The sequence below is a fragment of the Sesamum indicum genome, linkage group LG13 (genome assembly GCF_026168435.1).
Source record: "Sesamum indicum cultivar Baizhima isolate 11 linkage group LG13, ASM2616843v1, whole genome shotgun sequence".
NCBI classification, from domain to species: domain Eukaryota; kingdom Viridiplantae; phylum Streptophyta; class Magnoliopsida; order Lamiales; family Pedaliaceae; genus Sesamum; species Sesamum indicum.
In genome coordinates, this window is record NC_142669.1 from 11769462 (window position 1) to 11784277 (window position 14816).

Sequence of the window (14816 nt, forward strand, 5' to 3'; positions counted from 1 at the left end):
CTTTCAAGACGTTGGTGTGAATCCATCCTAATGGATCGTATTTGAACATGTTTTAGCCCAATTAACCAATTCAAAATAAAGAGAAAAAAATTATTTATTCTGAATCGATACATAAAAACATATAAAGTCCAATTTCTTTTTAAAGGGTATAAAGTCCAAAAGTAATAGCGCTGTTGTGAATTTATTATCTTGAACAGATAGAAGTAACTCAACTTATTTTGAATTTTAAAACCAATTATTAACCAATATATTTCAATTTTTAATTTACAATTTATTTAAAAGTATTTTGATGTAAACACATACTATTTCTAAATTACACCATTTTCCAACGATCTCACATGTAAGAGGTAGGACAATTAAATTCAGCATCGATTTTTTTTAAGTGAGAGTGATGAACTATTATTATTATTATTTGAAATAATTTAATTACAATCATTCATATCAAATATCTATATCTAACAACGACAACTACAATAATTACATATTTATCGTTAATACTAGATAAATTAAATCTAATCAACATCTATTATTAGAATAGAACAACATACCATAGATAGGTGGAGTTCGAGCCCATAACTTTAAAATTATGAGGTATCAAATTTACCAATTGAGCTAGCCGTAGTCGACAAATCCGATAAAGAATTAAACAGCACCAACTCCACTACATGGTAAATGTTTTTTAATCTCCCAAACCAGACTGGCGTGCCGTGATCATGCTGTCTCTACTCCCCTTCCCCTCCAAGCAACCATCACACATATAAAGTTCCAAAGAATCTATCGTTCCTTAGAAAGGTGAAAAAGGGATGGATTCTTTTTCTTTTTTTTTTTGTTTTTTTGTTTATATAATAATACATGTAAATATAAGTAGGACAAGAACACTTATGTCTGATCTGCTGTCAATCCCCTTCTCTCAGAGGCGTGTGAGACCAACTGCCACAACTCACCGGCGTTTCAAAGTTTTCTTTTCGAACTCCGGTCCTATATACTCTAAATATTTACTTTTGGATCTAAAAATTGAAATAAAAATTGATAGTAATATAAATAGTTAATCATGTGTTTTAACCTTAGTGAAGAAAAGTTGACCAGATTTATTACCTGAATTGAAATATGTATTATTTCCTTGAATCACTTGAACATATACAATTATTTGGGTTTAATGCAATTTACCTCATATAATATTTTAAATGAGCAAATTTTTTTTTATTGAAAAAAATATTAATTTACCCCAGTTGTGCTTTTTAAAATGGAACAAATTATATCCCTATCTAAGAAGGTAAATTGCTTCATCATAAAAAATATAAGGGGATAAACTGCTACATTCTAAAAAATACAGAAAAATAATTGCTATTTTTTTCTCCATTTGCAATATCACAATGGTTGCTGGCATTTTTTCCAATATGGTTTACAAAAATCATGAATTCGATCATCTTAAGCTAATATGATTTCCTTCATATTTTTCATTAGAAACGTCAATATTATTACATCAACACTCCCATTCCCTTTTCCGGCCTGAAAAATGATGAGGGAAAAAGAACCCATGACAATTGAAAAATGTACCTATCGATTGGTCCAATTTTAATATAATTTTTTTATAAAAGTAATTATTAAATGACAGAGAGGTATCAAAATAATATTTATCGTGATAAAAAATATAATTCTATATAACTTTATTTTTTTATTATACCAATTTATAATTTAAAAATTAAATTTTATAATATGGTACTTTTTAATATCTAAAAGCTTTCAAAGTAAACTTTTCAAGTATAAAATAAAAGGTAATTACAAGGTGTATTACAATGGAACGATACAAACGCCGTACCATAGGAACGACTTGGTGTGTTATTATTGTTACAAAGGTCAATCCAATGATAGATGAGTTTAACGACTATTTTTAAATGGTTATATCCTGGCCATTCCAACAGTCAATACAATTAGCTTATATATATGTGTATTGTATGTTGTCTTCATTTCATGTCGTCTAGAATTGATTATTAACCAAACACACTCTCAATCTCTTTCTACTTTATGTGCATATACACTTGATCAACTAGAATTGCCTAATTTTGACCGGTTATTGTTGATCTCTTAAGTTAGTTCGCCAAGTAAGAACTTGAACCCTTTTTGTTGATTAAATTATAGTTTAATTATTTTAAATTTCTAATTTTTTGATCTTGTATGTTATGTATTATTAGTGAAAAGTAATATCTATTCTAAGTCGAAATATAATTATATATATGCGTGTGAATATGTAATGATCATCATGTTAAAACAATGCGGAGATGTATGTATGATGGGAGCCTCCTCGAGAGGGCAAGTCTTATGCCGGAGTTTGAGAATGGTGTTAAGACTTTTATAGAATGGGTCAAGTTTCAACGTGGACATATGGATGGAGACAAAATTAGGTGTCTGTGTGGGAAGTGCAGAAACAAAGGTTCAAAATGCTCAACGATGTCAATTTTCACTTGTGTATGCGAGGGTTTATGCCAGAATATTATAATTGGACTTTCATGGCAAGGAGAGAATGCAAAAATACTTTGATTCTGTGACCGACTCTTCAATGCAGGAGAAGCAAACCCCAACTTCTCAAGAGGAGGGTACTTTGCATTGAGGTAATGAACACCAAGTGGATTGGGTGCAAAGGATTATTTTTATGCAACCGGGCCATGTTATTTTTTTTTCTTACCACGAGGGTGTGACTAATGTTGATACAAGGTCCTGTTCTGTTGATATCAGTCCTAGATCGTGGTGTGACGGGAGATCCTATGATTATGTGCCAGGATTGTCAGACTAGTTTTACGATATAATGCACTCTGCTGACCACTTATTGTGAAGTAGTTGTGCACAATCTCAGTTGGCGTCAGTTATTGATTTAGTGACAATCAAGGCCGAGGCCAATTTTTTCGAGCGAACATATGATCTCCCAGTAGGCTAATAATATATTGTCCTGTGATCACATCCTGCCAAGAGATTACTACAGTACGAAGAAGTTGATAAAGGATTTGGGTTTACATGTTGAAAAGATTGATGCATGTAAAAATGGTTGCATGTTGTACTAGAAGGACGACAGCGAATGGGATATTGCAATTTTTATGGAGACACTAGGTACACACCGACTAAGGAGCGAAACCCCTGCCATAAGTAGTTCTCATATGCCATTCTTAGGTAGCTACCACTTACTCCACGTCTGTAGAGGTTGTATGCTTCGAGAGCAACTGTGAAGCACATGACGTGGGATGCCACACATCAGATAGAGGAGGGCTCCATGTGTCATCCGTCTGATGCAGAGGCTTGGAGGCATTTTGACTAGACATATCCCGATTTTGCAGCGTAATGTTCGACTGAGCCTTTGCCCGGGAAGTATGATCGTACTTATTCATGTTGACCAGTTATACTAACACCATATAATCTCTCCTAGGTATGTGCATGTGTTCTGAGTATATATTTTTACGATGGTGATCCCTAGCCCTTCTAATCTGAAGCGATGCACTTGGAGTCGTTGACCGAGGAGCTGTTGCAATTGTGGCATGCGGGTGTTCGAACGCACGAAATACCACAAACTAGGCATTTATTATGCACGCAGCTTTAATGTGGACCGTAAACGACATACCCACTTATAGGATGGTGTCTGAATGAAGTACCGATGGTATTATGGGATGTCCAGATTGTATGTATGACACACAGACATTCCAACTTCTTTGAATATTAAAATATTTTTTAAAATATTAATATATTTCATGAAATATTTCATGTTTTTTTGAAATTATGGGGTTTTTCTGAAACTTTGTGAAATATTCCTAAACATATTTTGGGTATTTTTTTGAATTCTTTTGAAATATTAAAATACTTTCTAGAATATTAATATATTTTCTAAAATATTTCATATTGGTTTTAAGTTAGTGGGATTTTTCTGAAATTATCGGTATTTTTATAAAATATTAATATATTTTCTAAAATTTTCGAAATATTTTTTGTTGCTTGTTTTTGATTTTCTTTTTTTTTTTTTTTTCTTAAATATATTTTTGTTGGATATATTTCTGAAATTTTTTAACTATTAGAAATATTTTGTTGTATTTTGTTAAGCATTAGAAATACTTTGTTGTATTTTGTTAATTGTTAGGTATATTTTGTTGTTTGTTGTATTTTTTCTTAAATTATGTATTTATGTTGTAATTCCGTAAGATTGAGATGGTATGTTGATATAAAATAAAAAAAAAATGTCAAAGTGTAAAATCGATTATAGTTTGGAATATAAAATGTAATTAACTCAGAAAATTATTACAATTATGAATAGTTGGAAGAAATTGCATCTTTGAAATTTTAGCATATAAAATTAGGGTTAATACAATTTATCCCCTTGTGATATGTAAAATGAGTAAATACCCCTATGTGAAAAAAGAATTAGCAAATTACTTCCTGTGTTTTAAAAAATAAAGCAAATTAACCCATATCAATAATTTAGATACGGAGTAATTTGCTTTATTTTCCAAATTACTAGGATAATTTATTATTTATTTTCACAAGAGCTTGTTTGCTCATTTCTCATATCACATTAGTAAATTGAATTTTTCCCTATAAAATTGCTTGATTTACATGTCTTATATAATGTCTTTAAACTGATATGTACTCGATAACATCAATCTGAAAATAAATCTTAATTTAATACTGAAATTGTTAATTATTCTTACTGCTTTATATTTTCTAATTATTATAATTGAAACTTAAAAACTGAATTACTGCAATAGCAATTTTCTAACATTTATAGTTAATTAAGTAAAAACTAAAAGTTAAAATAAGTTGGATAGAATTGAAATAATACAATATTGTATTTTCTTTTTATACATAATTAATAAGCTGAAAGATTTAAAAGTTAAAAGTTAAAGAGAAAAGAAAACTCTTATTTTCATTGTTTGTTCTGTAGTGTGATCATCAAAGTAAGAGTAATATTTATCCAATGTATAAGAGTTTTACCAAGTAAAAATTTGGCACAAAAACATTAAACTACAATCTAAAAGCAACAAGTCAAAAAAAAGGAAAAATTATTATTTTATTCCGCTAAGTATGCTTAATTTTAATTTTAGTTCGTAAACTATATCCATTTTTGTTTAGGTCCAGTAACTTACGAAATTGCTTACTTTTAGTCATTTGGCAGATTTTCGAACAATTTTACCCTATGCACCTATGCACTTTTGAAAGACAATTTTAGTCAATATGCATTCATAGGGGTAAAATTGTCCGAAAATCTGCCAGAGGACTAAAAGTAAGCAATTTCATAAGTTACTGGATCTAAATAAAAATGGACATAGTTATCGGACTAAAATTAAAATGAGACATATTTAGCGGACTAAAATAATAATTTTCCCCAAAAAAATAAATAAATACATTTATTTCATTTTAATGTATTTTGATATTGTAAAGTATATGATGCACGTGCTTTTATATTTTGGGATGCATTACTTCTGTATATAACAAAAATCAAACATTGTATATTTTTATTTTTCAGCCTTAGTCTTAGTCATTGTATATCCTACACACACATAAATACATATATATGTATGTATATAATTAGTGTGTTTGTATGTCTTTTTGTCTGTTTATTGTGTATGTATAATAAGTGGCGAAGCTATAACTTTGGCTTAACCTTGTCAAAATTTAATAATCATTGCAAAGTCATAAAAAAATTAAGTTACTATAATTTATTATTGCAAGTTAAATACATATCATGATATAAATACAACTCATTTCTATCATTATTACTCTGACAATGAGGGGCAAGTTTAAACCTACGAGTTTGCATGTTTTGAAAATGCTCCAAAATTACTTCACCAATAATGTCAACAAATATCTCCATCTCAATATAACAAACCATCAAGTCATTAAAGCATTCATCACTTTTCTTACTTCGCAATTCGATTTTGAGGATATTTATTGTTGAAAAAGCTCTTTCTGCAGATGTTAGTGGCATCGGTAATATCAAACCCATTTCATTAAGGGATACACCTACAGAAAAATCACATATTTTCTACTTTCAACCATCTTGACAGCAAGAGTTGAAAACTCATAACTTTGCTCATATCGAAAATATATGTTTTGAGCTGGTCTTTCAATAAAACTATATAATAAGAATAGAAATCATCAGAATAAATCTCAGCAAGATGAATGAGCATGTCACAGTCGAATTTGGCAAAAGAGATACTCAAGTTAGACATCATATATATGGATCTGAGTAGTTTTGTAGATGCCTCACTAAATTTATTATCGATCTCAATAAATTAAATCAATAACAGTAAGAAAAATCTCAGCATAATAATTGTAATAAAAAGTTACCATTTTCCCCTCATACCTTGAACAACCTTGGATATGTATAGTATTCTCCATCTTTGAAAGTAGAATAGACCTTTTACCATAAAATATCTCGACTTCTTTTAAGAATACATCACATTCATTATCTGTAAAGCATTGTAAACAATCTTTGATAGTGACAATCAATCCCATTTCAATTTTTGTTCTTTTTTGTCTTTGTCGATTATCCCCCCGTCCCCCAATCAGTTTGTGTAGAGGGGGTTTTATACACATTTTTGTTCTCATTTACTTTGTACTTGGAGACTTGTCGCCTAAGTTGTTGTGGGGGCTCGATGCACTCATATTTTTGTGAACTTTCTACTACAAGGTGACTAAGTTAAAATAAGAACTAAGGTAGATATGTAGGGAGGTACACACCTGTTGCCATAAATTCCCTTTCCTTCCTTAAACCTCCGTTGGGCTCCTGGCCATTAAAACTTTTAAGAGAGGAGAATGCTTGTTAAACACAGGGCTTTTGACGATAAGAGTGTCTATTTATGAAACAGGGTTTGCTTTATGTGTCAGGCACCTATCTGAGGCGAGGCCATCATTTTTTTTAAGTTATGCCTACTCATAAGTAGAGCTTGTTAACTGGTATGTGTGCATTTGAGTTACGATACAAAGAGGTCATACCTGTTCGTAGGGAGTCTCCTATAAAAAGGTATCGTTTTGCTGAGAAGATGGCTTTTCAAATCTTGTTTCCGTGAAGAAAGCTTCAGGGGCAGACTTTACTCCTAAGGAGGATGCTTGTCCGGGGGCATGACTTATTTCTCGAGGAGGATGGACAGGACTTTTTTCCTAAGGAAGATGCCTGTTTGGGGACGGGACTTATTTTCTGAAGAGGATGCCTGGTTTAAGTGTAAAACCGCTTGAGATTGTTCGCATTCCATGATCAAGACAAGAGATGTCTTTCCCATCTTCTAACTCTTAGGCCCCATGCCCCAGTAGCTAGTACTCCAGTTACCTTATACGACCCTTCCCAATTAGGTTCTAATTTGCCAATTGGTTTCAGAACGTTCATCCATTGAACTACCAAGTTCCCTACCTGAAATTTTTTTAATTTTACCCTCTTGTAGTGAGAATTGATCATCATACTTTTATATCGTTGTATTCGGAGAAAGGTTATAACATCCATAAATTTTTAGTACATAATTGCGAGAGTAATTGATAAGTATCCATAAAATTTAATTAATTAGTAAATAAATTATATGTTGAAATTTGAATATTTTAAAATTAAGAAACTTTTTAAAATTTTTAAAGTTGAATTATATAAATTTAGAAGTTAAGGGATTAAATTATAATTTTAACAAAAAATTTTAAGAGAGAGAGAGAGAGAGAGAGAGAGAAATGGAGATTTGAGGAGCAGCACGTGGCTGCCAACTTTTTTCTATAAATGTAAATTCCATTAAGTAAAGAGTACAGTCGTACAGTACAACAATATTCAGAGTGTGGGTTCTCCCTCGACAATTCAAGGGATACACCATATTCAATAAAGCGCATAAGAACTAACAGAGGGTGATAATGTAGCACTAAGAATTCTCTTTCGAACATCCTCTAGAATAAGGAAGGCTAGTAAGTCAGCCGTCCGATCCATCTGCTCAAATCTCCGTAGGTTGCGTTCCTACCATATATGATAGACACAAGAAGCCAGAAGCACTCCATATGCCACGTTTTTTATGTGTTTCCCTCTCCATTTTTCTGTTGCCCAAGTAATATCCTTTAGCCAGTTGCAATTAGCCCAACGAAAACGTACAGACCACCTCAGAACTATTAAGCATCTTTGAGAATACCGACACCTGAAGAACAAATGGTTATGTGTTTCGATCGCTCCTTCATCACACAATATACAGGCGCATATATGGGAGAGCCATTGTTTTATCGGCTGTGGGAAGTTTCTCCAATACTGTGAGCCAAAGGATGAAATTCTGTTTCAGAATCTTCAAGAAATCCGAAAGTAGTGAAGACCAGCCTACCTTGGGTCCTGGTGGGCCCAGACAACAAAAAATAAACGCTACAATAGGTATACCATCCTTACAATGCCAGATAATGAAGTCATTCTCTCCATGGATCGTAGGTAGCGTCTGTAAGATTTCTAAATACTCCAGGTGCCGCAGGTTGATGGTCCAGTGCCATTGCCCATCCAGAATAACACTACTGAGTTTCTCCTAAACACCTAGACCTAGTAGTCGTAGCCCCCGACACTGGTCTTACCAAAGATAGACAAAAGACCCATCTCCAATCCGATACTCCACCATCGGCCTCAATAAGGTACGTAAGCAAGAAGCTTATTCCGTCCCCACAAACCTCCACGTTTCGGAATAGTCCAAATAGACGCTTCTCTTAAGTGTCCGTTATGCAGCCATTCAACCCAAATGGATATCCTATCACAGCGTATCACGTCATATAGCATTTTGCACATCAGTGCATGGTTGAGGGTTGCAATATATCGCAGTCCCTAACCGCCTTCATCAATCGATTTGCAAACCTCTCTCCAAGCGATTTTTGCATATCCCTAATTCGTCACACCTTTTCACAAGAAGTCTCGCAGTTGTTTCTCAATTGCCCTTATAACACCCTTGGGCAGGAGAAATGTGGACGCCCAATATACGCTAAATGCCCTGAGAACAGATTTAATGATTTGGATATGTCCTGCATACGACAACGCCATGCCTTCCCATCATTGGATACGCTGATTGATCTTCATCAACATTGGCTGGCAGTCAACTATAGATAGTTTGGAGGACAGGAGGGGAAGTTCTAAGTACCTCATCGGGAGATGTCCTTCCTAAAATCCGAGCACTGCTAGCAACTTGTCCCGTATCCCATGAGCCGATCAGGATATAATCAGGTGACTTTTATGTGCATTAATCCAGAGCCCTGATAAGGAAGCAAATAGATCTAACCCCTGCTTAAATACACCAATGCATTCCATTATTTTTATAATATTGTTAGGGATGCATCTCTGATAAACGCCTCAACTTTCCTATATATATATATAAAAGTTATATGTTCTATGAATAAATCACCACTTCCACACAAAGACGATTTCATAAGTTATCTCTGCTAGTTTGAAACAAGTTAGTAATTGATATTTTAGAATTCTTGATTAATTCATAGAAATAAGTTATTTGATTTGTATGTTTATTAAATGTAATTAATACTATTCGATTAGTATTTAATATAAAAATTTTATGAGTTTAGCTATTAAATTAGTGTCTAATTAAATATCATATTTGACATAAGAATGTTGTCATGGGATAATTAAATTACTAGGTTTATTGAAAATTGTTTGAATAATATAATATTATATTTAGAAATTGCAATATTTTTGAAATATTGATTATATGCATTATATCTCTTTATGGGATCCAAGGATAAACTAGAGGACTGAACAATTTTCTATTTGCTAATTAAAGTATTGTAAGATCGAGGTAAGTAAATAATTAGTGTTATCTATATATGTTTACTTTCTTTGTGGTATTACTTCTTTATAAATTTGTGATTCGTACTAAAATTCAATTATTTGGAAATATTTGAGTGGTGAACGATTAATTTAAATGATTATGTTGTGAAAGTGAAGTGTGAAAGTATATTAAAGTATTACATTTGTTGAATTATTGGTACTGGTAAATGAAATTTCTCAATATATGATTTTATGTCACTAGCTTACAAGAATGGTGATATGGGTAAATGAGGGAGTAGTAGAAATTGAATATAATTGTAATGTGAATACCTCTTTATGTTGTTGAATAGCCTATGTAGCAAAATTAAAAGAATTAGCTATGATGCAACATGAAAAGAACTATGATGCGACGTGAAAAGAGCTATATTGCAATAAAAAAGAGTTATGATGCGACATGAAAAGAGCTATGATGCAAACTAAAAGAGTTATGATGCAAAATGAGATTGATGAGCCTGTGTGGTTTATGTAATGAACGATGAGGTTGAATTGGTGGAAAAAAACACAATATCACCTTCTGTTAAGCAGACTAGAAAAATAGGAGTTTAATTAATTGTCTTGTTATGAAATAAAGTTAGTTACATTGGAGTTAAATTGATTACATTCTATGTATGTTGCTCGTTTTGTCTTGTCTAAATGATATTTGATGTACATATGTAGATAGTGCCGGTTATATGCTTACTAAGTTGCAGTCTCACTTCTTTGCTAATATTTTCAGGAATAGATCTTTTCCCACCGAGGACTAGGTCCAAACCTTGCATTTCCGTCAGATCGGACCAGTAGACAGTTCCTTTCTCACTCGTTACTAAAAATAGAAATCACCTTTTGGGGTGTGCAAATATGAATTAGAAATGATGGTATGCAAACTAATTATAATAGTTATGTTTTATGATATTTGGTAGACATACATAATCTCGTGATTGAAATGATAAATTCGCTAGTGGTGATGATAAGATTACATGTATATATATTCCATAGGGACTAAATTATATGCATAATTACATGTATAAATAGGGTTTACTTTTAAAATGATATTTAGGGGAGATATATCTATAGTGTCGCTAGGGGGTGTTACAAAGGTCTTTTCCCAAAGTTCTTCAATGAGGTGCAAGTTTACCTTGAGGAGGTCATGGTTACTTTCTTCTGAGTAGTGTATGATTCGATGAGAGAGCATTCCTATATCTATAGTGATGATAGCTTATGTCCATATAATAAGGCAAAAGGGCTTTCCCTCATGGAAGCCCTTCAGGTAGTTCGGTAAGCTCAAAGGATACTGGTTAATTCTTCTGCCCAGTTCCTGTCAATTCATTGCAACTTCCTCTTAATTCCTTGTGTTAGCAAGCAATCGGTGACTTCTACTTGTCCGTTGGCTTGTGGGCGAGCTACTGAGGTGAATCTTTGCTTGATGCATATTCTATTGTGCCAATCTTTTATTTTACGCCCTTAAAATTGTCGGCCATTGTCTAAAATTATTTCTCTGTGGAGCCCAATGTAACAGATGATTTTTTTTCCATTCAAACTTCATAATCCCTCGTTTGTGATTCGTGCGAGGGGCTCTTGTTCCACCTATTTTGTAGAATAGTCAATGGCCACTAGCAAAAGTGTTCTCAATTCCCTACTATGTCCATCCCTACTGGAAGAATAAGCAGGAGGAAAGTAAGGTGGTGAGAGGTTTTGTTGGCTGGTGGACAAGAGTGAAGTACCTTTGGCACCATTCACATTTGCTTTCTAGTTGCTTAGCATCTTGTTTCATGGTGGGTCAAAAGTAGCTAGTCTTTAAAGGTTTGGTAGTAGGACTAAAGTCCCCACGTTGGCCCCACAACATCCACTATGGATTTCTTTCAATATATGTAGTCCCTCTTCTGTGACAAACATCTTAGCAGGCGATATGTGAAGGATTTCTTGTAAAAGGTATTCTTTTAAAGTAAGAAAATGGACTGCTTGAGCCTTGAACCTAGCCGCCTTCCAATGGTCTACTGGGGGAGCCCCTCATTTGATCAAAACGGGATATGTGTTCTCCAATCCCTCAAAGGGAGGATAGTTTGAATCTTTAGGAGGCACTCGGGCCCCAAAAGATGTTATATAGTAATTCGTCTAGTTCTGCAATCTTGTTTAGCACTAGCTTAGATAAATTACTAGCTTTAGTATTCTTTTTCTAGGGTACCTGTACAAACTGGAAGTTTTCGACTTTATTTTTAATTCTTCTATTCGTTGTAAGTATTGCACCTTGCTATCTTTTTGGCTTCTTACACTACTATCTCCTTGACTATAAGTTGGGAGGGCTTCATAAGCCATTGTGAGGGTTCCGTATCCAACCTCATTATTCAAGGCTCTGAAATCAAATTTGATGGCGAATTCCATATTCTCCCCTAAGAATAAGTGAAAACTATCTATGGCCCACTCCCTTGAGAGGTAGCCGAGGTATCCACATGTAGCACCCATACTTCCTGGTAGGCAAACTGAGAGAGAGAGAGGTTTGTCATTTCGGAAACAAAATCGGCCAAGGCTTGAGCACTGAAAGCCATCAAGGTAAATAAGAAATATCATATTCACTCAACTCCACAGCCCATTTCACCACTCTATCTGAAGTGTCTCGTTTTCGCAAAGTTTGTTTCAAAGGGAAGCTAGTCCTTACTCCCACGGGGTATGAGAGAAAATACGGGCATAGTTTTCGTGCAGTAGTACTAAAGCAAAAGCCATTTTGTCGAGGAGGTATATCGTCCATCTCCAAGAAGCCCATACACCTGGAACTTAGCTGCCAGAGAGCCTATTCTCTCTTGTGCCCTGTTTGGTTTCGCGCCTCATCTTTCCAAATTTCTGTGCAGATTAAGCCTTTCGGTGGGTCAGACCATTAAGTTGGACTGGACGCATTTTTTTGGTATAAAAAATGATGAGGTCAAATATGGAGTATCAAAAGTGATTTCGTGACTAATTTAGAATACCAAAAGTCATGCTCCTCACAGTAATATAAAATTAATTTATGTGCCACATTCAAATATGTATGCACAATTAATATAGATGTTAAAAATTGTTATTATTTTAAAAATACACATTAATTAAATAAATAAAAAATACTAAAAAATCTAAGAAACTTATTTCATTATTGAAAAAATTAGAGAAGAAAAAGTAAGATGCAATTGAGATAGAGAAAATGAAAAGTTGAAGAGAAAAATAAAATTGAAATTAAATAAAATAATTAAAAAAAATTAAGAGACTAAATAATTTAATGACATCAAAAGGATGTTCGTCGATTATATAAAAACATAGATATTCATAGTAAGAGTTTATTTATTTATTTTATTTCTTGTAATTGCAGAAAGAAGTTGTACTTGAACGAATACAAGTCGACGAAACAAATTCACGCTCAGTGAAGCGCGTGCAGTGTTTGGGGTGCCTGAACTCCCATTTAGTACTGTGATTAGCCTACTCACCAATCAATCCAAATACAAAAGCAAGCATCACATATGCAATAGGAAAAGGAAAGAGGGCAGAATAGAACAGCAAAACCCTCCGGAAAAAGGTAAAATCAACGCCAAGCCATCAGAATTGAACATTGGAAAAATCAAAACTCAAAAATCAAAACCCTCAATTCATCAGATTCAACCATGGAAGAGGAACCCTCCTCAGCCCCACCTCCACCCCCACCCATTCAAGGAAACTCCAGTTGCTCCGTGATACTCCTCAAGCTCATGAGCAAAAGAAGAACTTGGGTCTGCCTCTTCGTCTCTGTCTACACGATTCTCCTTTCCCTTTCATGGAACCTCCTCAAATCCGTCCTCTTGTGGTACGAATTTGAATCCTCCGCCTCCTCCTCATCTAGGTGGCCGGCGTTGTACGCATCAGTTCTTCTGGGCGTGTCTTTCGGCGTCCTTTCGATGGTGGCGGCGCTGGCGGTGGCCGTTCCTGCCACCCTCGTGACTTGGATAACCGTGCTTGTTCTCTTGACTTTCTGCGGGAAGCCCAGAAAGACACTGGTTCTGGAGGGGAAGAAATTGACGGCCGAGATTACTGGGTTCGTGGTCAAGGTCTTGATCAAAGAAGGGAACGTTGTGGCTGCGGTTTGCGCTGTTCTTGGATACTTTGCGCTCGTCAGAAAGAACAGGGAAAGTGGTGGGCTCGTTGATTTTGAGTAGAACAAAGCAAGAGATCAGCTTTTTGTTGATGAATTTTCATGCTTTTTTGTGTGTAATTTACCCTAACTATTGTGTTTAGGAGCTGTTTTTCTTGGGGTTTTGGTATATATCCTTTCATCTGTCGCCTCCAACTCACACTGGCTTTGTTGATTTTGAGCAAAACTGGAATTTGGGTAGGCAAAAATGAATGAGTAGAATCTTGTAGGCTCTTTGTTGAGCTATATTACTGTATCCAAAGAGCTTATCTGACTGTATTAATCTCTATGCACATTAAGTACTTGTTGCTATAAATGCATTTTTGCGTTTTGGTAATTGTTTGTTGTTCATGGGGTTCTCATTTACCTTGTATTATTAGAAACGAATCATGGTTCGTTGTTCTTAAGTGCATATAATAAATAATATTTTATATTTTAAAATATATTATATAAAATAAAATATATAAACTAATAATTACATTAAACAAAAAAAAAAAGAAAAGAACAACCAATTACCAAGTAATATAAAATTTGAAAAATTAAATAAACTATTTATCTTATAAGTTGTCGCAAAAAATTGGTGTAATGATGTTATTAGTAAGTGTGGAGGGTCTTTCTTTTTTATACAGTATAAATGATACAACGAGCAAATTGCCTTTTTATGGGGAAAAAAAAGTAATATATTTTTTTATATTTTTTAAAATAAAGTAATTTATCTCTCAGTTTAAGCAAATAAATTGTATTATTTTAAAAAATATAAGAAGATAAATTACTATATATTAAAAAATATAAAAAGATAAATTAAGATTTCTTTTCAAATAAAAGAATAATTTGTTGATTTACAGTTATGGATTGTTTCCATTTTTCCCATTGTTGGTGTGTTTGTTTCTTTGGGGAAGGTGTGGAGAT

General features: G+C 33.6%; 1 protein-coding gene across 1 annotated transcript; it reads left to right on the top strand.

Moving 5' to 3' along the window:
- Positions 1–13171: 13171 nt before the first annotated feature.
- Positions 13172–14244, top strand: LOC105176821 (uncharacterized). The gene has a single exon (XM_011099740.3). It carries the CDS (start codon positions 13405–13407, stop codon positions 13930–13932), a length of 528 nt encoding a protein of 175 aa, XP_011098042.1. The 5' UTR covers positions 13172–13404; the 3' UTR covers positions 13933–14244.
- The last annotated feature ends 572 nt before the right edge of the window (positions 14245–14816 follow it).